Raw genomic sequence first — 27,981 nt, 5'->3', positions numbered from 1 at the left:
TGTCTGTTTTAGATCTGACAACATGATCTCAACAGCACAACAAACATGCCACCGCAGTGATGTCATGCACTGCCCGCGAGCACCGCATCAACATGCTGGGGGTCCACCGCATCAACATGCTGGACCCCCAGACATGAAATGCAGTGCTTGTGCCATCATCCGGGGACAGGAAACCACCGCATCCAGAAACGCCTTGAAATAGACACGACCTAGTTGCTCTTTTAGGAAATTGGCAACAATAAATACTGGTCTTAAGGACTGGACACAAAAAACACCATGCAAGGGAGAAAGCCAGCTCGATCGTCTACCACCGTGTATTACTTATAATCCAAAATAATTGTAAGTAGTGACAGCTGTGCATGCTGATGCTGCCAACTCATTGGCATTTCATTGGCCTGTTTATATACTCTTTCAGATTGGATTCTGAGGAAATTCCCATGATGGAAGTTTTCCACATAGCATTGAAGTTCCTCTCCCCAAAAGGGAACCTGTCTGACTGGATGGCAGACAACAACAAACAGATGCTAAAAAAATCCACACAGACAAGGAAATACTCCCAGAAAAACATTTAAAGATTCTTAAATTTAACTTTTAATTACTGTAATTTAATTATTTTAACTTAATTACTTTTAAATTAATTCATGATTAGAATGATCATTACAGGGTCCAAAAACTATTTTGTGCAAATTATTACCATAATGAGAAAGGCTGAAAGTTAAAAGTTTGACTTTGGTTTCAACCTGCATATTTGTTAATCAACACAGATAACCTGTCTGACTGGATGAAATGGAAAACACATGCTCAAAAAATCCACACAGACAAGGAAATACTTACTCTAGAAACACATTTAAATATTCTTAAAATTAACTTTTAATTATTCTGTTAATTCATATCGCATATTGTACATATCGCTGTCAATTTTACATTGTCGTTTTATTTGCACTGTCTGTATTTTGTACTGTCTGGAGCCAGCACCTAAGCTTTTTACTCATCATAGCACACATGCTGCTGATCATGTGACAATAAAAGTCCTTTGAATTCATGATTAGAATGATCATTACAGGGTCCAAAAACTATTTTGTGCAAATTATTACCATTATGAGAAAGGCTGAAAGTTAAAAGTTTGACTTTGGTTTCAACCTGCATATTTGTTAATCAACACAGATAACCTGTCTGACTGGATGAAATGGAAAAAACATGCTCAAAACATCCACACAGACAAGGAAATACTCTAGAAACACATTTAAAAATTCTTAAAATTAACTTTTAATCACTCTGTTAATTCATGATTAGAATGATCATTACAGGGTCCAACAACTATTTTATGCAAATTATTACCAAAATGAGAAAGGCTAAAAGTTCAAAAGCTCACTCAATTCATAAATAACACAGTAGAACACTTTCACTTTCTTATTGCAATGTCAGGTGATTTCAAGAATGTAAAACCTTTCAGATCACACAATATAAATAGACCTTTCATGGACACCATCATTCATTTGAGACTCACGACCGAACTTCCTACAGAGAAGGAAGACTTCAGAACTCAGGTATGATAACCTTATGTACATTATGTGGTGTATACAGACATACATGTAATTATTATTGTAATGGTATTCCAATTCAAAATACATTTTAATCAACATTCAAATTAGTGTTTATCTGTAATATAACATAATAAATAAACTATATATTCTCTAAAATCTAAATAATGGTTGCAATATTAGATAAAGCTTGTCACTTGATCTCTTAAAAAATGGCATATGAAATAAATCAACATGGGTTGTGGTTTTAGATTACACCCATAAAAACTGTACTGTTCAGTTGACAACCAAACATTCACACTCATGACTGCAATATGCTGGAGTTTTGCATATTTTAGAAAAAGAAAAAAAAAAAATCTCTTCAAGGTGGCCATAGGCCAAAACCTCAAACAAACGGAAATGAAATATAGGTAACAAAATTACCTATATTATCAAAAAAAAAAAAAAAAAAAAAAAAAAAAATTATATATATATATATATATATATATATATATATATATATATATATATATATATGTAGGAAGCTTACCAGACTCCCTTAATAATTAAAAAGTCAAATCGATGTTGAAAATAAATACAGGCCACATGTGATAAAATTATGTAAATCACTGTAATTCGTACAAAAAATGTGCTGTCAGCTTTAGTGGATTTCAGTATTTGCAGTCTATGGTTAAAGTTATCGCGTAAAACACAAAACCACATACTCTTGGACCTTAGTGGATACCGTAGCTGCTTACAAGGAGCCGGAACAACAGAACAGAATGGTAGCAGACAAAAGCAGGAAACTTCAACAACAAGAAAGATGGTTCAATCAGGTATGGTGAATATTTTATTATAATTATTTACCATCCTAATATATACTTTCTAGAAAAAAGTGAGTGTTCACAGAGTTTTGTTGTTTTCAGTTTACATTTATTTTGACGTCTTTGTCATTTTGTAGTACTATTTAGGATATCATGCTAACAACAGTTTCCGGTTGGAGCTTCTTCTCAGGGGCCGTGCTTCGTACCTTGCTTAAATGATCTAAGATGATTTGGCAGATCCTGGATCTTTTAATCTTGATATCTGATCTCTGGCTAATTTGGTTCTTCAAACAAGTTTGTGAATCAGATTAAAATGTCTTGATGAGCTGATCTGAGATCGCTGCGTGTGTTGTTAAGGACTGATCTATCGATCCTTGAAATCATGATCAGCACTGCAACAACTGGCTGACGGCACAGCAGCGTAATGACATCATCTGATTAATATTCAATTATCCATGTGAGCAAAATTACATCAAATTAGCAGTAAACTGTTTGTTAAATAGGACACGCTATAACTTTGTACATATGTTGTGAGCTGCAGGCTTTACACTTTCACATGTCAAGTGTATTCATCATGTATTTCAATGCATATCAGTGTATTTAGTTCTACATTCAGAGAAGACTTTCTTTATTATAATATAGGCCTACTCAAGTTTTTTTTTCTTTTTTTTCAGTGAAGGGAACTGTATAAATTAATTTTGCATCAAAAAAACATTTTGATATTAGTAAAGGTGTCTGCAACTTTTGTGAAGCATCAAATCACTGTCATATTAACTGTCAAAACATGTTTATGACTGCATAAATTTATTATTTCTTTTAAACAAAGATTTTGTTTGTACTTTCATTTCGGGGGTGCAGATTACATAAGTTTTATTAATATATATATATATTATTAACTTTATATATGTATAGTTAAAAAATATTTACTATTTTCGACAGTAATATGATGGGGATTTGATGCTTCAACTTCTGTGCAGACACCTTTAAAAATATCAAAATGTTTTTATAATCTTCCAGTAATTCTTCACAGCGATTAAAAAAACGACTACAATAATACTACTATGGCTATTATAACAAGGAAAATCCGCTCTAACTGTAAAACTAAATTAATTGACACATGAGAGGGCCAAGCATGCAGACCACAACAAGGTGGAACGTTATTGCGTGTCATATTTAACAAACTGTTACTGCTAATTTGATGTAATTTTGCTCACATGGATAATTGAATATTAATCAGATGATGTCATTACGCAGCTGTGCCGTCAGCCAATCGCTGCATTGCTGATCATGATTTTAAGGATCGATAGGTCTGTCCTTCACAACACATGTAAAGATCTCAAATACTTCCATCCAGACATTTTAATCTGATTCACGAACTTGTTTGAAGAACCAAATTAACCAGAGTCAAGTCTGTCATCAAGAGTCAGTCATCAAGATGAACAGATCCAGGATCTGCCAAATCATCTTAGATCATTTAAGCGAGGTATGAAGAACAGACCTCCGGACTCCACACTTGTAAACACCCCCACTCCATTGGGTTCTTGCGACTCTCGGCTCCGCCCACACGCATCAGCTCTACTAAGCCGACCAATCACAGTGCTTGCAATATGCGTCGTTCCAATGTGTAGTTATTATTTTTGATGGGAATGTGACTGCGCAAAGGCTGCGCCAGACCATATGGGTGTGTTTGATACAGGAGTATATATAAGCCTTTAATCTGTAGATTGCTGCAAACTTTTTTAAAATTAATGTTACAATACTTGGTATTTGTCATGCTATTTCCAGATGAATGTCTACTGTCAGATTTGCTAAATCTGCATTTGTTGATGCACATAAAATGACTGGGCACTGTTACTCTTTTTGTGTTTTGTAGGACACCGACTTGTTGAGGATGTCAAGACATACATGACTGACATAGTCACAGGAGTTTACATCATCAGACATGTAGAAGTCAATGACCGACCCTCCATAATTTTCCTTTAAGATTTAATTTTCAAATAAGATTGTTTATTATAATATTTGAATGCAATATTTGAATGTTTTAACACCTTATGAGGAATGTTTTTAACTAGAATTTTTATTTATTTATGATTTACTGTAACATTTAAGATGTTTGTGCTTGTTTAAAACAGGCCAGTTATATTAATTAACCCTCTGGGGTCGAAGACAGCGTATACGCGTTGTGACCTGTGGTGTCATTAAACTGCTGAAATAAACTTAAATTACACTTTCAGTTTTGATCGTACAGATAAGATCAATACATCAATTGAATCTGTTATGTGTCTACTTTTTGTTGTGTACACTCACAACAACAACAAACGTGTGTGCTTTTGCAAAATAAGGAAAACAAACAGTGTAGGCATTCTGTCTTTTCTCTCTCCGTGAACTGCTTTTAGAAACGCGTCGGTAAAATGAGCTGAAACTCCACGAATACAAAACACACACATATAAGACATGTATTTCTAGAAAGCTTAAAGTGTCTACTTTTAAACGCAGCTCTGCATGTTGAAAACAAACATTGCTTGATAAAGTAATCGGTATGAAACCAACGCTATGTCTAGTTTCTCAGTTTGATCTCATTAGTTTTAATGCGACCACGCCCACGGGGCATTGTTATTACAAGCGTCTGAGGCGCGAGCAGACTGTGGTCAGAAAAACACGTCAATAAAATGAAAGGAAACTCGGCAAATAGTCAACAAAGATGATGATTTATGATATTTATATAAAGCTTGATATGTCTACTTTTGCATTAACCAATTTAAGTCGAAAACAAATGATTTCTTTTTATGTAATCAGTATAAAAGTAAGGACTGGTACGGATTCTTCTATATCGGCTCATTACAGTAGCATGGTCCCGCCTCTCAGTAAGCGCGCTTCATATGTAAATCCAGATGTGAATACAAAGGAGGTAAAGGACCAGTGGCAAAGAGAGCTAAAGTAGACAAGAAGTACTCCGAGTTTGCTCAGTAATGAGAGTTATGTTGGTCTGTGTCATGCCGACAAACTATTAGATGAAGATGTAGCCTTCAACGTCACAAAATGTTTAAAAACGCTACAAAAGTGGACCAAGTAATCTTGCGTCTGTGAGTCTCCGCTGATGTCAAGAAGAAGGCCAGCGATTACAATGAAATACTGCCTTTTTCCTGCGCTGCTCCCCATCACAAGATACCTGTCTGCAAGGTTACATTTCTAAGTGTCTCTTTTAAGTTCATTCTTTAAATAATTACTGTGAATACCGAATGAGAGGATGAGCACACATGGTGTTTTTCATCCGCTTTCTTTTGCTCACAGTAATTTTTGTTAACATGGATTAATTATCATTCTTTAAAATTACATTGCTCTAATATGAAATTACCAAAACTAACACAGAATCTTGTTATTATAACTCAAACTTTGTATATCCTATTCCATATATTATAATGTATTGTTTTTTAACCAATGTAAGATGTTTGACGATGTTAAAATAATATGTTGCATTTCGGCATGTTTTTTTTTACTTATTTATAAACTATTTATAGACATAAAGTCAAATAAAAATATCCTGGGTTTGAAGAATATTGTGTTCCTGGACTTCACCGAGCTTAATAGTGTAATATATAAGATTGTGAATGAACTTGACTGGTAATGTCTTAAATAGTAATGTCAAATAACCAACATTTGTCAAAATGGATAAATCTAATTTTGCAACAAAACTCTTCATTTACAAAAAAAAAAAAAAAAAATCATCAGTAGATCTGCTATGTGTAAGTTTAAAAGTTTGCCGAGTTTTAGAGAGTGCACTGACTCTCACAAGTGTATCTCCAGTTATTTTGTGTGATTAATATATTTTAAATAAACTGCAAACAAAAAAGTAAATAAACTTTCCTCTGATTCCTTCTTAAAACTCTTCCCTTCTCACTAGGGGTGTAACGATATTATAACCGAACCGAAATATCGCGATACACCAGCCACGATACGTATAGCGAAACTCTCGTGGCGTATCGCGGTACTCTCACTCCCCCTGCTGCCCATTGTTGAGGTTTACGTCACTTGTCTCTAACTAATTGAACCAATTTAAACACATCTTTATTATCACATTTAATTAAATTGTTTTAGTAATGATGAGGATTTGTTCTAAATATTATATTCTAAAGTTAGTATTTTAGTGCATGTCATGTCATGTGACTTGAGTGAGCATCACACTCGTTACTACTGGACGCAGGATGGCTGCTTCACATAGTACTGAGATTGCAGATCCCCCAGACACATTTAAGTCATCTGTGTGGAAACATTTTGGTTTTCCAGTTGAGTACAGGAATAGAATTTGTGTCGTAGACAAAGCGCACGCCTGTCTGTCTCAACTGTTTCACGAAACTTACTTGTAAGGAAAAACATTTAAAAAGTGTGGTAATTTCACAATGTGAGGGTGTAAGCAACAGAACTGCCAACAAAAGTGATTTAATGTACAATAGTAAAACCAGAATAATGCCCAAATATACAAAAAAAAGAAATATTTACACTAATAAAAATAATATAATAAAGTAGCAAATTCAAACAAAAGTATCAAACAAAAATTAGTTAAACTCGAGCAAGGGGGTGATAGTGAAGACAAACAAAATAAATAAATATAATAAAACATTTCTAACTCATGAATAACCCCTTATCTCGCTAAAACTGATGAAAAGAAAAAAAAGGTCTTCAGCGCCATGAGCCGCATTCTTCCCTATACTGAATAAAATAAACAAAGATGACCTTCACCTCTTACCTGATGTCTTTAACAATACATTTTCTACGTGTTTGCAAAATGGAAATCGTATGACATTTTCCCTATCCACCTTACACTAACGCCTGTTTCACACCGCAAGCGTCAGCGGCGCGTGAGCAGAGCGTGAGCAGCGCGTATGTCGAGCAGTAGCAGCACGCAGGCGTTTGCCTTTCACACCAGCTGCGTCTGCAGCGCGCAGCTCTTCGGCAGCTGCTGCTGAGATCAACCTATCTCTGTCTATTCTATCTAGGTACCCCTCTATATACAAATACACTTTTTAAACTTTTCATCTGTACCAAGGCCCCTCCTATGCTGTTTCATTAACCTGCAAATGTTTATTTTACAAATTTTATAGATCAAATAGTACTGTATGCTTCTAAAGCTAACTTATATGAGAAGTGTCTACAGTCAGAGGACAATCGCCTGTGATATCATGCCATTTGTTTTTTGATTATCAGGTTGCTGTAGACCTAGTTATAATCATATTTATACAATATAGTTATAATGATATTTATACATGATCAAACTAGTGTTACTTTCTCCGCTTCAGTGATGTCCAGCGGCAGAATAACAGCTCGTTAATTCATGCTCGTGCAGATGATGAGACGGACAAAAGTAATTAATGCATGCCATTCTTTTACTTATTTTCGTGTTGTCAGATTCACAGTGCAAACAGCTCCCGGTAGGAATAATTCGAGTGAACATAAAACAAAGCCGATTAAAACTTTCTTGCTCTGCTAGCTGCACAGAACACAGCGAGCTCACATAATCCAGCATGCGTGTCGCACTACACTACCCACAATACACTTCGCTATGGACTACAAATCCCGTAAATATTCCATTTCCCCTCTCCTACAACACTAGTGTGCAACTTAAGCAAAACTGATAGTAAAATAGTTTTACATTTGGTTTTGTAGTTCGGGCCTAAATAAATGTTTGTTGCCGTTTTTAATCGTTTTAAGTTCATTTGAATGACTATATATAATCCATTTGACATTATTAACGCATTTATTGGGTAAAATTGTTAGTTTTTACTGTCATTCAATGTGTTTTGGTCATTATCAATGCACTGTCACTTTAATTGAGCGTGAGCAGCGCGTCAAAAATAGACCCAGCGCCGAAACTATCGCTGCACTGCTGCTTCGGCGACGCTCACGCCTCGCTCTGACGCGCTGCTGCTGCGTGCGGTATGAAAGCTCTAATCTGTTAACATGGACGCCGAAAACACACGCGCTGCTCACGCTCTGCTCACGCGCCGCTGACGCTTGCGGTGTGAAACAGGCGTAAGACTGAACTTGAGGAGATACAGCTATATTGTCGGGAAGGAGCGGAGCTAAAAAATAATATACAAATCAATTGAAATAAAAATTTACAAACCTCACAAAATTTCTTAAAGTGGGCAAAAGTAATGCAAAATAATTTTACCCAAACAAAAGTTATAAAAAAACAACGAAAATCATAATCATGTCAGAAAAATACACGAAAAACGAGATCAAAGGAAAAAGCGCTCTCTCTCCCGCTCTTCCTGAATTGCTTTTTACATTCCCGCGCTGTGTCGCCAAATGATGATAGATCGGTCTCCTGACCAATCAGCTGTCATGAAGGCGGACCTACAGAAATGACCGGCATAGAGTTAGCGGGAGAGAGAGAGAGAGATCGGGAGGCAAACATACAGCCGGCTACAACCCTAACATTAGTTTCAGACACAACTGCAATGTATTTTACTGGTGAATATGTCATGTAAAAACACTTTACAAACACAGTATATGTATATTTTTTCATTAATTTAAACGGAAACCTATCTATCTAAATGAAACCATATAATCAAAAATGAGCGTCTGTGTCTGCACAGAGATCAAGCCTCTCATCGGAGAATGTGGATATTATGGTGTTTTTGAAGAAGATCTTTCACTAGTCTACACTGCAGTTATTTATTTAATTTTAGTTTACTTAGTTAAGATGGCTGCACTAAAGAGAATAGTTTTTTTTTCTGACTAGTCTATATTGGAGGTATTTATTTAATTCTGGTTGTTTACTCTGGTATCCTGACTGTACTAAAAATGCGATGACAAAGTTAATAAAGAAAAAGTTAAGATGTTCTTTTTATTAAGTGAATTGTCTCTTAGCATTGCTGTTAACATGACATCAACCCTAACCCCACAGCAAACAGATACCGAACCGTACCGTACCGAACCGTGGCTCCAAAACCGTGAACCGAACCGAACCGTGCCTTTGGTGTATCGTTACACCCCTACTTCTCACATACCTGTCTGATGGCTCATTATGCAGGTCTTTGTCTTCTCAGGTGTGACTCACTGCATAGTAATGATAGTTCACGCCTTCTCGCATAAACCAATTTCACTCAAAAGGTAACTTAGAAATTTTAATTCATTATATTGTTTTCTGTGAGCAAGTGAACAAGATGATTCTCACATCATTTTGAAGCAAAAACACTAGACTACCAGATCCAGTTCTCAAAAGTCTTGTGCACAAATGTTCTCTGTGTGTTTCATGGCCTTGTTTCAGTGACTTCAAAATTGTAGTTTTTCACTAACCATGCATAAACGTTTCTTTCTCAAAAACACAAACACATACAAACATGCTGCTTAGGTATTATTGTAGCCCAGCTTGTGCTGTTTACAGTGTTATAATACTTTAGCCATTTATATGTTTTTAAGATACTGAAAACAACACAAATGTCAGTGCATGTCCACACTTCTCCAGAGCCCCAAAACACCCTCAGACCCCAGAGGGTTAAAATAATTGTTTCTAAAACTATGTTTGATTGTTTTCAACTTATTTACCAAATAAAGTAAAATATTAAATACAAAGTTTGTAAAAATGTGTTTATCCTAGACATTGCACATTTGTACAACATGTAACAAAGTGTAACAATTTCCTCAAGTAAAATATAAACTAAAGGAAAAATAAAGGCAATACTTAAACAACACAATGTAACTCCAAGTCAATCTCACTTCTGTGAAATGAAGCTGCCCATTAGGAATCAAATTGACAATAAATTTCACATGCTGTTGGAAATTAATGGCAATTAGCAAAACCTCCCAATTAAAGAGTGGTTCTGCAGGTAGTAACCACAGACCACTTCTCAGTTCCCCTTCATAAGTAACTTCGGCATGTGTCTGGTAAACAGACTATGGGAGTTCGTCAGACGGCCAATCACTCTGATGAGTAAGAAAAATGGGCCAATAAAATGGCAATTGAATTGGCAGAGCTTGGCTCCACAGCTGATCCTGATGAGCCATTATGAGAGCTATATCAGTCAGCCGCTGGAGCCAGCTTATTAGAATTGTTGCTTCAGACTCAATCATGAGTCAGCTCATGCTTTCACTGTGCGTGCATGGCTGTTGCACAGCTGAGAACATGACTTCAGCCACCCCATTGCTGTCTGTGAAAGCGGTTGGCACACTGGCAGATAAAAGGATTAGAGTGGGGTTTATCCGTTGCCTCAAGGCCCGTGGACCCCCCACTCCTCCATAGTGCGCCCCATCCAAGCTTTAAGTAGCTTTACGGTTCATCCCTGGGGATGCCCGCAGCTCTGCTTGATGACAACGGAGATGAAAGGTCCATTGTGACATCAGAGGGTGAGCTGTTATGCTCAGATGACAGCTCAGGCTCGCTTCTATCCTACGGGGTGCAATTTGAGGTCACTGTTCTCGAATCAGACATAATAGCTTCAAATTCTGGGCTGCTTCGGCAGTGCGGCTGGAGATGGTTTGTCCCCCAGCCTCACCACCGGACCGACTAGAGGGTGTAACGTGCAGCTGATGTTAGATGAATTTTCCAGCCCCTGTTCCCTTCTTCCCAGGGGTGCACAGTGAGCGCACGCTGGCATAGAGGGTGTTTTTCTCCCCCGGTCCACGTCAATGTCAATTTTATTTATATAGCACTATTATACACAACCAAAGGTTGACCAATGTGCTGAACAATACAAATCACAAAGAACAAGTATAAAATTATAGCTAAAACAAACAATTCTCACTAATAGATAATATAGCTAAAAACAAACCAATCTCACTGATAAAATGCCAAATCAAAAAGGTAAGTTTTTAACCTAGATTTAAAAACAGACAGAGATCTGATTTCAGCCTCGACTTTGGAATGTATAATAGTCTCTGGTTAGATGACCGAAGAGACCGACCATGGGTCCGTTCTTCATTCCTCGCTTAAATGATCTAAGATCGCGAATCAGATTAGAATATCTGGATAAACTGATCTGAGATCGCTGCGTGTGTTGTGAAGGACAGATCTATCCATCCTCGAAATCATGATCGGCTATGCAACGATTGGCTGACGGCACAGCACCATAATGACATCATCTGATTAATATTCAATTATCCATGTGAGCAAAATTACATCAAATTGGCAGTAAATGGCTTGTTAAATATGACACGCAATAACCTTCCACATTTGTTGTGAGCTGCAGGCTTGATTACACTTTCATGTGTCAAGAGTATTCATCATGTATTTCAATGCAAATCGATGTATTTAGTTCTACATTTAGAAAATATGGTCTTTATTATAGTAGCCGTTTTTTTAATCGGTTGTTTACAAAAGCATTTTGATATTGTAAGGCGTCTGCAACTTTTGTGAAGCATAATCACTGGCATGTTAACTGTCAAAACATGTTTATGACTGCATAAATGTATTATTGCTTTAAAAAAAAAAGTCACATATTGTCAATTTTTATTATACACAATTTGTACTAAAGCGATCTAAAAAGTTCATATTAATAAGTTTTCTCTTTGCACCACCAGGTGGCAGTCTTTATTCTTTCATTTCGAGGGTGCAGATTGCAAAAGTTTTATAAATATGTATAACTTTATTTATTTTATTAATAACTATAACTTTATATACATAGTTTAAAAATATTTACCATTTTTCCAAGTGTATAACTACTACTGTAAGAAAATATCAGAATTCGGAACATACTTTCTCTATTATCTTTGCTTGAACTGAGCCGATCTAATCCGGTTTATATGAATTGAACCTGCTCCCGATCAGGTTTGAGCTAGCAGAACTGTTGCTATGACAACAACTCTCGGATCAGCTTTGAAGAACGAAACAATCTTGGATGGTGTCAAATCGTCAATATCCAAATCCAGCTAACTGAGTAATCCACGTACGAAGAACAGACCCCAGGCTGATGTTCAGTCAACAGGTCTGACAGGTTGGAAGGAGCCAGGCCATTAAGAGATTTTAAAACCAGGAGAAGAATTTTAAAAGTGACAGGATAGTGCACAGGCAACCAGTGCAGAGAGCGCAAAACGGGTGTAATGTGGTCATATTTTTGGTGATGGTTAAAAGCCTTGCAGCAGCATTTTGAACTAGCTGTAGGTGGGATAGAGTTGTCTCACTGATCCCAAAATATAGCGCATTACAGTAGTCCAATCTTGAAGTAATAAAATCATGAATTCTTTTTCAAAAATTTTTTTCTAGATAAAATAAGTTTGACTTTCTAAAAGTCGAAGCTGAAAAAGCAGGATTTGACCACTGTTAATCTGTTTATCAAATCTTAAACCATCATCATAGATAACACCCAGATTTTTTACACAAGGCTTCACAGACAAACCCAATTCACCAAGATCAGCTGATGATGTCCTAGAATAATTTGACAAGCCGAACACAATTGTTTCAGTTTTGCTCTCATTAAAATATAGAAAATTCAAAGATAACCAGGCTTTCACATCCGACAGGCAAGACATAAGAGTCTCCAGGCCACTTGAACTTGATTTTAAAGTCAGGTAAATTTGAGTGTCATCTGCATAACAGTGGAAAGACAGACCATCCATTCATTCATTTTCTTGTCGGCTTAGTCCCTTTATTAATCCGGGGTCGCCACAGCGGAATGAACCGCCAACTTATCCAGCAAGTTTTTTACGCAGTGGATGCGTTTTTTCAGCCGCAACTCATCTCTGGGAAACATACACACACACACACACACACACACTACGGACAATTTAGCCTACCCAATTTACCTGTACCACATGTCTTTGGACTGTGGGGGAAACCAGAGCACCTGGAGGAAACCCACACAAACGCAGGGAGAACATGCAAACTTCACACAGAAACACCAACTGAGTCGACCCAGCGACCTTCTTGCTGTGAGGCGAACGTGCTACCCACTGCGCCACTGCATCGCCTAAGACAGACCATGTTTTCTAAAAATAGAACCCAGGGGAAGCATATATAAGGAAAAAAGAATAGGGGCTAAAATAGATCCCTGGGAAACACCACATGACAAAAAGGCTGCCTGAGAAGACTGTTCACCAATGGTGACTTTAAAACTGCGATCGGAAAGATAAGACTTAAACCAATCCAGGGCACTTCCTTTTATCCCTACACAGTGCTCCAAGCTGGCTGAATCCAGCCCCCGGGGCACTTTTTCCGGCCCTCTAAACAGTGTGACCGAGACATCAAAAATAAATTTAGTTTAGTCGAAAACGGCCACTATGGTTTTGAAGTTACGTGCGTCTGTTCAACAGCACGAGCTGCAGTTAAAGGCTGCATAGAGTGTAGGTCATCACATCAATGAGTTATGCAGTTCAAAACATATGAATGTGTCTGAATGTAGAAATAGCCTACTTCAGGGGTCTGTTCTTCGTACCTGGCTTAAATGATCTAAGATGATTTGGCAGATCCTGGATCTTTTAATCTTGATAACTGATCTCTCGCTAATTTGGTTCTTCTGCGTGTGTTGTGAAGGACAGATCTATCGATCCTCGAAATCATGATCAGCAATGCAGCGATTGGCTAACGGCACAGCTGGGTAATGACATCATCTGATTAATATTCAATTATCCATGTGAACAAAATTACATCAAATTAGCAGTAAACCGTTTGTTAAATATGACACGCAATAACCTTCCACATTTGTGAGCTGCAGGCTTTACACTTTCATGTGTCAAGAGTATTCATAATGTATTTTAATAAATATCAATGTATTTAGTTCTACATTTAAAAAAGATTTTCTTTGTTATAGTAGCCGTTTTTTAATCGGTGTAAAGAATAACTGATTGTTTACAAAAGCATTTTGATATTGGTAAAGGCGTCTGCAACTTTAGTGAAGCATCAACTGGCATATCAACTATCAAAACATGTTTATGACTGCATAAATGTATTGCTTTTTTAAAAAAAAGTCACATATTGTGCATTTCTATTATACACAATTTGTACTAAAGCGATCTAAAACGTTCAAATCAAAAGTTTTCTCTTTGCACCACCAGGTGGCAGTCTTTGTACTGTCATTTAGAGGGTGCAGATTGCATAAGTTTTATAAATACGTATAACTTAATTTATTTTATTAATAACTATAACTTTATATATATATATATATATATATATATATATATATATATATATATATATATATATTTTTTTTTTTTTTTTTTTTTTTTAAATATGTACTATTTTCCCAATATAATTACTACTGTAAGAAAATATCAGAATTGGGAACATACTTTCTGTATTATCTTTGCTTGAACTGAGCCGATCTAATCCTGTTTAAATGAATTGAACCTGCTCCCGATCAGGTTTGAGCTAGCAGAACTGTTGCTATGACAACAACTCTCGGATCACCTTTGAAGTGTCATCATCAATATCCAAATCCAGCTAACTGAGTAATCCACGTACGAAGAACGGACCCCAGGGTGGCAGTTCCAGACCACTATTTTGCCATCATTCTCTCCAGGGCACAGGTGGCCGACTTAAAGGTCATGAAAGCATAGTCGATCACCGTGTGATGCTTCTGCATAAGCCTGGAGAAGAACTGCCCTGTGCAGCACAGCCAGGAGGCCATGGTGCAGGGCAGAAGTGGCATGGCCTACAGCGGTGTGGACTTTGGCCGTGAGAGACACAGTTAACCCACCCGCCTTAGACAGGGGTCTCAGCTTACCCCTCCATGTGGCGATGCCCACCACCTGAGGAAATAGCTATTTAGCATCGCCATAATGACTGTACCTTAGCTGTTAGTTCAGTCTCTTCAGCCTAAAAGGATAGCGTGTGCTTGCTCCACCTGTGCTTATATGCGGAGATAATTGGCAATAAGTTCCAGGTGCGCAAGCTTACGCTGCCAATTCATTGCCATTTCATTGGCCCGTTCCATACTCTTTTAGGCCCCGTTTACACTAGTGCGTTTTAGTTTGAAAACGCATAAGTTTTGCTACGGTTACGCCATCCGTCCACACTACGCCGGAGTTCTAGAGCGCCGAAAACGGAGCTTTTTGAAAACGCTGGAGAGGCCGTTTTCATTCTAAATTGCTGCTGCTCTGTCTCAGTATGGATGGGGAAAGACGGAGACATCTGAAAACGGAGGCTGGGCTGCAAACGTTCGCCTATCTGATTGGGGCTTTTCCTCAATATTAAGTAGCCCACACACAGTTCAGTCTCGCATCCTCTTCTTGTAAGTTACTTCGCAAGTTTGATCAAGGCTGCAGTCTCCCCCTTCTCAGTTTGATATGGAAAACATACCGAGGACACGGGTAAATCTTCAAAGGGAACAGTGTACTTTATAACTTCATTCACATCACCTTGGCTACATTGTTTCACTTTCTCAACAATAAAATGTAAACATGATTTAAGGAACTGCCTATTTTCTTTTTAATATTAGCAACTTAACAGACAGCAATGTTGAGGCGTCGTGCTGCATATATGGGCGTCATCTTCACTGTGTGGATATTTATAACAAAACGGAGCCGATAACAACTGCCTCCTTTCAATTTCAGTGAAAATACGAAACGCACCCTCTCTTTTGCTGAATATCATTTTTAATAATCGATAATTATAAAAGTATAACATACAATAAGTTTATACATTGTAGGAAATAAAGGCAAGCGATCAGTCAATGTACCTGGATTAATCATTAACTTATCTTTGCGCTTAACCAAAACATGTTACCCTTGAACAAGTAACTTAATAGATTCCAATGACCAAAGTCAGGGAATTGGCCTATGTCGTTAGATAAAGACAACAACATGAATGAAATATCACGTTCAGCAAATATAGTGAGATTAGATCCAGCGGGAGATGCGTGATGAGCAGTCCGACAAGCAGAGCTCTCATCTGGGTAGAAATGCTGGAGCGCTTACCCGAGAGAGTGTGTGTGGTCACGTGATGTGCGTTTTCAGCGTTTTGGTGTGGACGGAGAGCAGTTCAGAAACGCTGGGTAAAACGCGAGTGTGGACGCGGATCGTTTTCATTCTACAGCGCCGTTTTAAAACTAAAACACACTAGTGTAAACGGGGCCTTAGACAATTGGCTTTCTGAACCGAAACTGATTTATTGTTCAAATCCACTAATAACATTTTCCGTTCCCCTCCTCGGAGAACGAGGGTTACTTTAGTAACCAGAGAGTTTGTAAACCTGTGTCTATTGCATGCAAAGCGCCTGATTGTCATTCATTTGAAAAGTATTTATGCTCTGTCCTTGTTCCTCTGGGTTAAGGAAAGTACTTCTTGTATAGCAATGAAAAGTCTAACTTAAACAAAAAAATTATACTGTGTAAGTACATTTACATTTAGTCATTTAGCAGACGCTTTTATCAAAAAGCAACTTACAAAAAAGGACAAGGAAGCAATTTACATAACTATAAGAGCAACATTGAATAAGTACTATGGGCAAGTTTCACGTATGTAAAGAAAGTGTAAGAAACAAAATATTAGTATTTTTTGTAGCTAGTGGAGGAGTCAGAGAGGGAATTACATCTTAGTAAGGAAAGTGAAGACTAAAAAGTTGAGTTTTTTTCTGGTGGGCACATAAATCAACTGCCAGCCAGTGCAAACGGATGAGTAGCGGAGTGACATGTGCTCTTTTAGGTTCATTAAAGACCACTCGTGCTGCTGCGTTCTGGAGAAGTTGAAGAAGCTTAATAGAATTAGCTGGAAGCTCCGCTAGTAGAGAGTTGCAATAGTCCAGTCTGGAGAGAACAAGAGCTTGAACAAGGAGTTGAGCTGCATGTTCAGATAAGAAGGGTCGGACCTTTCTGATGTTGCAGAGTGTGAATCTGCATGATCGAGCAGTTCTAGAAATGTGGTCAGAGAAGTTTAGTTGGTCATCAATCGTTACTCCAAGGCTTTTCACCATTTTGGATGTAGTAATGGTTGCCCCATCCATCTGGATTGAAAAGTTATGATGTAGAGTCGGGTTGGCAGAAACTACAAGTATTTCTGTTGTCGTGAGTTTAAGCTGAAGATGATGATCTTTCATCCAGTGTGAAATGTCTAACAGGCAGGCTGAGATGCGAGCAGGAACCGAGGGATCATCAGGATGAAAAGAGAGGTATAGCTGGGTATCATCAGCATAGCAGTGGTAGGAGAATCCATGTCTCTGGATGACTGGTCCTAGAGATGTTGTGTAGATGGAGAAGAGAAGCGGCCCAAGAACAAAGCCTTGAGGTACCCCAGTGTTTAGATGCTGTAGGTTGGACACCTCTCCTCTCCAAGACACCCTGAATGACCTGTCAGAGAGGTAAGATCTGAACCATTGTATAACAGTGCCCGCAAAGCCCAGTGACTCAAGCGTAGGTTGCAGGATCTGGTGATTTACAGTGTCAAAAGCAGCTGACAAATCCAGCAAGATGAGGACTGATGATTTAGAGTCTGCTTTAGCCAGTCTGAGATCCTCCACGACCGAGAGCAGGGCAGTCTCAGTTGAGTGGCCTTTCTTAAAGCCGGATTGCTTGTTGTCCATGAGGTTGTTTTGAGTAAGAAAGTCCAGGGGCCTCATGTATCAACGCTGCGTACGCACAAAAACTTTGCGTACGCCAGGTTTCACGCTCAGAATCGCTCACGTTTGGATTTACTAACAATGAACTGAACGTGGGAATGTGCGCAGCTTCACGGCAGCTTTCTGGCTGGCGTACGCACATTTTTTGTGCGTGTCTGTTTTATTTCCATTGGCGACTCCTAGAGGCAGTTGTGTTAAATTCTTCTCTACAAAGTGTCTGAGCCTTGCAATGGCAGCTGTATGAGACGGGTTCATAGTAGGTATGTAAGGTTTCCATACCATAAAGTTGACCAGCCAAACATTAAAGCACAATTTGCAGCGGTCGCCTGTTTTCCCAATGTAATCTGAGCAATCTACTGCTCGCACATTGCTATAAAGACACTATCTGAAGATGAATTTGCATACGTGAATCAGAAACATTTCCATTTAATAAATGTGCAAATAAAATATGATGCACAAACTTATTAATGATTCCTACTTGTCTTGCTCGTGATAAATAGTGGGCAAAATCTGATATGTAGCGGGGGAAAAAAGAAGAAAGAGTTCATCAGACGCTGGATTCGAGCCGAGTTTAAACTCAACGTGTCAATACATGATCACGTGCGTCTTATGAGGTGCGCCACTGAAACTGTTAAGCGTCCTGCAACATTTTACAGATATAAACCACACTATTTCTTTTTAATGCACTCAGTGCGATGTTCAGACCCAACTGTGTTAACCGCATCAGCTAAACTCTCCCACTCTATTTTTTTCTTTTGTTGTTAATTCCGGAGAACAAACTTGCAAATAACACCGCTTTTCTCTGGTCTACCTCCTAAAGCAGAACCTCCAATTCAAATTCTGTTCAAAGTTTCTCTTTTTGCTTGATTTTGCCATTGCTTTTTCGTTGGGTTTTGCCATTAGCATAGTCATTAGCATATTCATACGGGGAAGGAGGCAGGGAGGGGTTTTGTGCTCGTGCATGTTGCGCTCAGTTTCACGTTCATTCGGATGTACAAAAGAATATGCGTGAGATTCGGCGTATGCAGTGTTTCATACATCTGAATCTTTTTCTGCGTACGCACATTTACAGGTTTGTGCGTACGCAATGTTTTAGTATGATTTCCACGCAAGTCTTCGTACATGAGGCCCCAGGACTTGATTGAACACGACTTTCTCCAGAATCTTGGCCATGAATGAAAGCAGGGATACTGGTCTGTAGTTTTCAAGTAGCGTATGGTCCAGGTTGGGTTTCTTTAGCAGTGGGGTTACCCTAGCCTGCTTAAATGAAGTGGGGAATAAACCAGAGTCAAGAGATGTGTTAATTATGTGAGTCAGTGTTGGTATGACTGCAGGAGAGATGGCTTGCAAGAGATGAGAGGGAATGGGATCAAGTGGACAGGTGGTTGCATGGCTAGATAGCACAAGTTTGGTCACTTCTGACTCAGAGAGCTGAGAAAAAGAGGTGAGTGTGTGTGGTGTTGGTGGTTGCCTGTTTGTTGTAGGTGCAGTAAATTGAGCACTGATTTTTGCAGTTTTGGTGAATATAGCAAAGTCATCATTAGTAAGTGTGGAGGATGTGGGTGGAGGAGGAGGACAGAGGAGGGAGGAAAATGTTTAAAAAAATAGGCGAGGATTGGTGGCATTGTTAATTTTCAGAAGGTAATATGTCTATTTTGCAGACGTAACCTCAGCCAAGAAAGAGGACAGAAGAGTTTGGTATGTTAAGAGATGTGCAGGATTTTTAGTTTTCCGCCAAATTCTCTCTTCAGCCCGAAGTTTTGAGCGATGCTCACGGAGAACATCAGAGAGCCAGGGTGCAGTAGGACTGGCACGGGCAGGCCTGGATGTAAGAGGACATAGTCTGTCTAGACATGATGCTAGTGTGGAGCAGAGTGTATCAGTGGCACTGTTCGTATTAAGTGTAGAGATTTTGCAAGTTGGAGGAAGAGATTCTGAAACAATGGTGGATAGTCTATTGGGTGAGAGAGATCGTAAGTTTCCGCGAAAGGCAACCAATGTTGGAGTGTGTGGCGGCTCAGGAGTAATGTGGATGTTGGGAGACAGAAGGTAATGATCCAATGTTTAAAGTGGAGTTACTAGTGTTTGATCAGCGAAGCAATGTCTAGTGTAAATAAGGTCTAGCTGATTACCTGATTTGTGAGTAGCAGAAGTAGGTGCTCTATTGAGGTCAATCGAGGCAAGCAGAGTCAGGAAGTCATTAGCTTGTGGTCTTTCAATGTGGATGTTGAAGTCACCTAGCACCAACAAGGGAGTGTCGTAATCAGAAAAAAATGAGAGAAGAACATCCAGTTCATCTAAGAAGTGACCTAATTTACCTGGTGGGCGGTAGATGACAACCACATTTATGTAGAAGGGGTGGATAATGGTGACTGCATGGAATTCAAAGGAGCTGATTGTTGGCAGGGACGGTCTCAGAGTAAATTTCCATTCTTTGGAAATTAGTAGTCCAGTCCCACCCCCTCTCCCTGTCTGACGAGGAGTGTGGGAAAAAGAGAAATTAGCAGAAAGAGTAGCATGTGTAGCAGTGTCCTCCGGCCTCAACCAGGTCTCAGTTAGAGCCATGAGATTATAGTCAGAATATGTTGCTATGGAGGTAATAAAATCTGCCTTGTTAACAGCTGATTGACAATTCCAGAGGCCCACAGAGAGAGAGAGTTGTGAAATAGCAGATATCTGTATTAAACGAAGGTTGTGAGGATTACGCCTGCAGCGTACCTCACGTGCTTTTGCGAGTGTTAGTAACAACAGGAATTAGTAAACACATAATAAAAGTGCAATGAAAACAAAAATGAGTGCAAAGATAACGTAAAATAAATTAATAACATACTCAAGTGCTCTGTCTGTGTCTTTGCTCGGTGGAGTCGCGCAGGTAGAGTCGATGGCGCAGTTAGAGTCGATGGCGCAGGTAGAGTCGATGGCGCAGGTGAAGTCAATGGCGCATGTACAGTCGATGGTAGAGTCGATGGCACAGGTAGAGTTGATGGCGAAGGTAGAGTCGATGGCAAAAGTAGAGTCGATGGCTAAGGACTAAAGTCGATGGTCTTTACACTCGTCGGTCTTCACACGAGGCTGCCGCTGTGAGACTAGCTGCTTATATGCACCCTAGAGCATTTGCTGATTAATTTCAGCTTGGCACGCCTCGAGAGTAAAAACACCTGGAATTGCGGCCGCGAAACCGTCTGCAATCGACACGTAAGCTCTTACATTAACCAAAGAAACAGTGAGTAAACTTTCTAGACGCAGACACTGAAAACAAGTTTAAGTGTCCTCGGAGGGCGCAAAATCGTCACAAACAGCTGAAATACAGCTAGAACCGTACACAGAAACTGAAAACAAGTCTAAATGTACTTACACACGGCTGGTCTCGTTGTTAAAATGCTTCTCTTTATTTAAAGATTGTTGACCGTGTCAATATGTGCATTGTGTTTATTATGACTTATTTTAATATATTTTTTTACTTTGAATGTATATTTGTTGAAGTGTAATTGTCTTAATGTTTTTTACAAATTTGACCTATTATATATATATTATTACTATAGTTTTTTTTTTTTTTTTGCATGTGTATATAATTTTTATAGCTCTGTCGGGATGGGGTGGATGTTCTTTGGTTGGTATTTGATTATTTATACAGTATGTATGCATCACATTTTCCTGAAACAATAAAAGAATTATTAAGCAGGGCTTTACATTAACACCCACCAACCCGCCAAATGCGGGTAGATTTGAGTTCTGGCAGGTTAGACAGACATCTCCACTAGCCACTTTGACTGGTTAGAAATCATTTTTAAATTGTAGTTTTCTTAAAAGCAGGGTTCGACAATAAGCATGGCGCAATATTCGTGCAAATGTGATATTAGAATCGAGAAGCAGATTGACTGACAAACATAACTGTGTTCGCACGAATGAGAGGATAATCACTTGTGTTAACAGCTGATGTGATGTGTGCCACTGTTAAAAAGCGTGCGCGCTCCCGTTTACTTGCGCAAAGCAACCGTGCCTAGAGGAAGCGCAACTGGTGCGATCGGTTCCCTTTGAAATAGACTGGACAAAGAGCGATGATCATTCATTCACAGATAGTCCTGCTGCTTTTAAGAGCTCAAGATTGTTCAAAAAATACACATATTCTTTTTTAAGCAGCAGCGTTCATTGTTTTCATTTTAATTAATCTTAGAAAAGACTATTAACAGGCCTAACATTAACAGTGTACATGGTATGTTTCACCTGCTTTCTTTTGCTCAGTTATTCTGGTTTATATGGTTTCATTATATTTGTTTACAATAACATTGCTTTAATGGGAGATTACTCCTCGTTTATGTGTAGGTAACTGGTGATCTGGGACTTTTAGCCAGGACAGATTACTGTGCATATTTTAGATACATCACAATATTTTTTTTATCGAATCTTTTAAAAAAAAAAAAAAAAAAGTTTTGTTGAATTAAAAAGTGCACCTATTCAGCAATTTTTTCCTTGTTTTTACACATTTAAAAATGTGGCTAAGAAATACTTATTTGTTGTGGTCAGAGATAAATTTGGTAAATTCCTAATTTTGATCCCTGAAATGTCGTAAAATAAAAACCTATTGCATTGCGACAACCCATTTGCTCATGCACACTGAGCAAGCTGATTCACAATACACACAAGAAGTTTAATGAATGAGGAGGCATGTTGTGGACACAACACAACATCTAAATCAAGTTATTTTAGCATGTCTGAGTCAAATTTAAGCAAAATATATTTTCCCCAACAAGAAAAGTGTGGCTAGTTAAAATGGCGAGTGGCTAGTAATGTTGGAAATCTACTAGCCACAGTGGCTGGTGATCAAAAAAGTTAATGTCAAGCTCTGTTTATAAATACTTATAAAAAAGTAAATGCATGGCTTTAAAAAAAAAAAGAGTAAGAGTAGGGTTTAGGGACCAAATGGAGGTTTATGCCACATAGATTTCTTCCTCCATACCTGTCAGGAGCAAGCTGCAAGCATCTGGTGATACACTTGTCAACTTCTTTATCACTGGAGCCTTTGATGTGTACATTTTGTCCTTAGTTTTGTGAGAGCGAGCACATTCACTGCAATCACTCAAGGTTATAGTAGGTTAAACTGCAAATCATAAGAATCCATTGATTTGTTTGTGTCCAAGCAAACATGGCAGGCGGACACACAGACACACAAACACTTAAACACACAGAGACAGTATGCGAGCCGAGTAGTATGTCTGAATTCATAGAATTCGACACCCCACTAGCTACTTTGGCTGGTTGGAAATCATTTTTAAATTGTAGTTTTCTTAAAAGCATGGTTCGATAATAAGCATGGCCCAATATTCGTGCAAATGTGATCTTAGAATCGAGAAGCAGCACGACTGACGAAAATAACTGTTCACGCGAGCAAAACAGCAAAAAAGAAGGTAAATACTGCACGAAAGGATGATCACTCGCGCGCATCACATCACTTGTCTGTTAAAAAGTGTGTGTGCTCCAGTTTACTTGCGCGAATCCTACGCCTAGAGGAAGACCAACTTGTCTGATCATTCCCTTTAAAATAGACTCGACAAAGAGTGATGATCATGCACCCACAGTCCTGCTGCTTTCGAGACTGCAAAAATTCAAAAGCCTCAAGAAAAAAAAAACACATTCTTTTGTAAGCAGCAGCTGTCACTGCTTTCATTTTAATTTGTTATTTTTGTTAATAGGGTTTAATCATATTTTTTTACAATAACATTGCTTTAATGGGAGATTACTCCCCGTTTATGTGTAGTTAACTGCTGATCTGAGACTTTTAGCCAGGACAGATAACTGTGCATATTCTAGATACATGACAATACTTCTTTATTAATGTAATGTTTTTTTTTTTTTGTTTTTGTTTTTAAGAAAGGTTTTGTTAAATTAAAAAGTGCACCTAGAACGCTATATTTTCCTTGTTTTGACACATTAAATATTGTGGCTAAGAAATACTTATTTGGTGTAATCAGAGATAAATTTGGTAAATCCTTAATTATGAGCAGTTAAAAAGTCATCTGAAATAAAATCTGATTGCATTGTTTAAGCTTCTAAAGATATCTTTGAAATTATGACATTAAAAAGTAGCAAATATTTGACAGAGGTTTGTGATACAACAATTTCAGCGAAGCATTAATCCTTATTTTCCACAGAGCAAAACAAATCATCCACCCACACAGTTGGATGGGCACAAACAAAAATATAATTCATATAATTTTCTTTGAAAAAAAAATGTTGAATGTATTTTTTGTTGGTCAGTTATCTATAATGAATAATTCAAGAATATTAAATAACATCTAAGGTGAAGTGCTTCAAGACAAGTCTGTATGCTTCAGCACCAAAACATGATTTGGTTTGTTAAATAAAATAATAATCTAGCCTAAATAAAATTAAAGTGAAATATTCACAGTTTCAGAGAAGCCTACATTAAAATTGTTTTCTCTGTTATTGACAAATCCATCCATTGCACTGGTCAATTGCAATATAATTCAATTAATTAAGTAAGTGATTTGAATAGGAGGGACAGGCATTCAAAGTATTCGCAGAAGCACTAAACGTGTTCCCAGATTACCTCGGAAGAACAAACACAGTTGGAGATGGATGTCTGCTTTTTTGTGGCAGTCTGTCAGATAAAATTGTTTAAAACACATTGTATAGTTGCGGTTCCATGCAAGGAGGCTGTGCAGCTGACAGCTGGATCTGAATTGTCCTATGAAATATACACAGGCTGGGTTTGGAGTTCCCCCGGCTCAGGTGCTGATGAGACTGAGGTCTCCACCCCATGTAGGGAAGCAATATTTGTCTTATTAGTTTTCGGCCTTTTAGTAAATGTCTCAATAAGGTTTTAATTTTAAACCTTGTTTGAAACAATAGCTATCTGAATTATAATTTTCAGTATGTGGAAAAAATGACAGCTATCGGTGTATATATGGATATCGATGTCACAAACTTACAATGAAAAAACAAACAAAAAACTCCCAACATGTCTCCAATAAATGCTCCTATGTTATCACATCAGCATTGGTACCAGATGGAAAACTCCACTTTAAGCATTTTTCTTACACATTTCAAACACAGATGTGAAGCCTTTACTCAAGGCTTTTCAACTGTTGCTTCATGACAGATCTATTTTTAAAGATTTTTTTAGATCTGTTTTTAGCCTCCAGGTATGTGTCAGATATTGTTTATGGTGGGCCAGTTTTGTTACACGTTACTAACCACTGACATGATCAAAACTATAGGTATCCATGAAAAATTGGACCAGGTCAGCAACAAGTTCTGCAGCAGTACTCTGGAATATTCAAATTAATTTAATTACAAACATTCAAATTTGAGTGACTATATTATTTAGTTATTTAATGAAAATAAATTAAATGTTTTTCTTTTTCTTTCTTTCAACAGACACACTCTGAAACAATATTAAGTTAAGATCAACTCATAACAGAAAATAAATCACAAAATGAAACGTCTCTTAGAAAGACTTGAACTTAAAGGCAGGGCCTACAAACTGAGACCTGCAAACTTTCTTCAAATAAGTGAACATTCATTACAGTCCTATCAATGTTGTGTTGAAAAGGATGCTGTTCAGGCTTTCATTCAAAAACTACTGATGATGAACTACAAAGCAAGATACAATGAAACCAACAAGGAAGATCCAATACAAAGAAAAGACCAGGAAAATGATGTTGATCTTTTTGAAGAAATGGCTAAACTAAACATTGGAACAAGTCAGTCTGAGCAAATTCACCCAATGGATGTTCAAATGGCTGTGTTTCATTGTGCTGATGGTTGTCTAAGGCAGATTATTGTAACTAAACTGTCCCAGTGTCAGTTCGCTCTGCCTCTGCTTGTTCCTGATCCAGTAACTCAACAGATTGAGTTTCCTCTCTGGACATTCAGACAAATCAGCAAGAGCTGGAAGAACAGAAACACCAACATCAGTCAAACCCAGCCCATCTACAAGGCACAAACTCCAATGGTGTTTTTCTTTAGATTTGGCTCTGTGTCTTCATCCAAGTCTCAGCTGATGAGCAGTCTGATCAATGACAGACACAACACGTTCTTCCACAGGAACTGCCCAGGCAGCAGCAGATCCAGAGTCCTGATGGATGGAGTGGTGGAGATCGCCTGGTTCTGCCCTTCTGGATCAGATGATGATAAATTCAGTGACTGTGTGGCCTTCTGTAATCTACATGGAGATGCAGGAGACCACGAGAAACAGTGGAGGATCCTCACTGAGATGGCCACAGTCAATGTGCTTCTTCTTCCACAACTGGACAAGAATGACATAAACGCAGAAAAAATTCAAAAATTGTTAAAGACCACAAAGCCACTCATTTGTCTATTTAATGAAGATACTTGTAGTCTATTAGAGATGAAGAAAGGGAAATACAAGATTGGTCTGAAAGACAGAAATCAGTCAGATGTCTCTAGAGACATCAGAAGAGCTATAAATGATTGTCTCTCAGAACCATCTCCCACTTTCAGACTTGAAGATGTGTCCAAACACTCAGACATCAGAGTAGATGAGGAAGATGATGAAGACTGCAGGAGAGGAAGAGCAGCAGCACAGCAGATGATCAGTTTACTGGAGGAGAAAAAACTGACAGAAATCAAAGAATCATTTCTGCCTCATCAGGGAAAACTGTGGCATCAGTGGAGTCAGAAGAACAAGGAACTACATCGACCTCAAGGAGATGAGATAGAAATGGAAATCAGTAGAAAACAAACAGAGTTAAAGGAAATACGTGCAAAGCAACACAAATCTAATATCAGTGAGTTTATGAAGATTTTCATTAAAGAAATGAACTTAGCAGATGAACAAGCAAATATGTTTTTTTTCAAATGGCTTGGAATCTTCATGGATGAGTATACATCAGCTGACCTTTCTGCTCTACAATTTCAGTATAACAAAAAATGGTCAGCAGTTGTAAAACTGAAAAAGAGTGATTACAAATCTGAACAAGCTGAACTTGAGAGAATATCTGAGGATCTTCAAGCTGCAACCTTTGGTCTGGAGCACATCATGAGGGAGATCGGTCAGATCTATGAATCATGTTCATCTGTGATGGAGAACAAGAAAGATCTGCCGGTTCACTTCTCTTTTCTCCCGAGTCTCGCAGCAGAGATGATGATCTCTGGGTTTCCACTGGAGCTGATGGATGGAGATGCTGCTCATGTTCCTCTGGTCTGGATCTCTGCTGTTTTTGATCAACTCGTCCAGAAGCTGGGAGACCAGACCAGAGTCTTTGTGCTGTCAGTTTTAGGAATTCAGAGCTCTGGGAAATCCACCATGCTGAACGCCATGTTTGGACTCCAGTTTGCCGTCAGTGCTGGCAGGTGCACCAGAGGAGCTTTCATGCAGCTGGTCAAAGTGTCTGAGGAGATGAAAACACAGATGAACTGTGACTATATTCTGGTTGTTGATACTGAGGGTCTTCGTGCTCTAGAACTGGCTGGAAGATCAACAAGAGATCATGACAACGAATTGGCCACATTTGTTGTTGGTATTGGCAATCTAACACTGATCAACATCTTTGGCGAAAACCTATCTGAGATGCAGGACATTCTTCAGATTATTGTTCAGGCCTTCATGAGGATGAAGAAGGTCAGACTGAATCCCAGTTGTGTGTTTGTGCATCAGAACGTTTCAGACGTCACAGCTGGAGAGTTAAACTTGGAGGGAAGGAGACGACTGCTGAAAAAACTGGATGAGATGACAAAACTTGCTGCTGAGGAAGAAGACTCAGATGCAGAGTGTTTCAATGATGTCATTAGATTTGATGTTCAGAATGATGTGAAGTATTTTGCTCAGTTCTGGGACGGCAGTCCACCAATGGCTCCACCAAACCCAATGTACTGTGATGGTATACATGAACTGAAAAAAAGTATTATGTCTCAAGCCTTAAAATCACATAGAGTAATGCTAAAAGACCTAAATAAACATATTGAAGATCTCTGGAAAGCTTTACTGAATGAACAGTTTGTCTTCAGCTTCAGGAATTCTCTGGAAATTACAGTCTACAGGAATCTGGAAACCGAATATAGCAACTGGTCCTGGAGTCTCCGCAGAGCCATGATGGAAACTACGAACAAACTTCTAAACAAAATAGAAAATGAAGCAGTTCATGAGGTCGATGAAACTGATCTTCACAGA

At 38.4% G+C, this 27,981-nt stretch overlaps 1 protein-coding gene across 1 annotated transcript in view; it reads left to right on the top strand.

The window, feature by feature from the left end:
- The first annotated feature begins 1,495 nt into the window (after positions 1-1,495).
- Positions 1,496-27,981, top strand: part of LOC147845415 (interferon-induced very large GTPase 1-like) — a 28,578-nt gene continuing 2,092 nt past the window's right edge. The window contains exons 1-2 of the mRNA XM_087243498.1: positions 1,496-1,547; positions 25,227-27,981. The exon at positions 25,227-27,981 is cut by the window's right edge and continues 2,092 nt beyond it. Of these exons, the coding sequence (XP_087099624.1) occupies positions 25,285-27,981 (2,697 nt within the window). The 5' untranslated portion in view covers positions 1,496-1,547; positions 25,227-25,284. The remainder of the gene's footprint in view (positions 1,548-25,226) is intronic.

The sequence above is a fragment of the Danio rerio genome, chromosome 3, assembly GCF_052040795.2.
Source record: "Danio rerio strain M-AB ecotype USA chromosome 3, GRCz13ab, whole genome shotgun sequence".
Classification (NCBI taxonomy): domain Eukaryota; kingdom Metazoa; phylum Chordata; class Actinopteri; order Cypriniformes; family Danionidae; genus Danio; species Danio rerio.
This window is presented reverse-complemented; position numbering and strand designations above follow the sequence as displayed.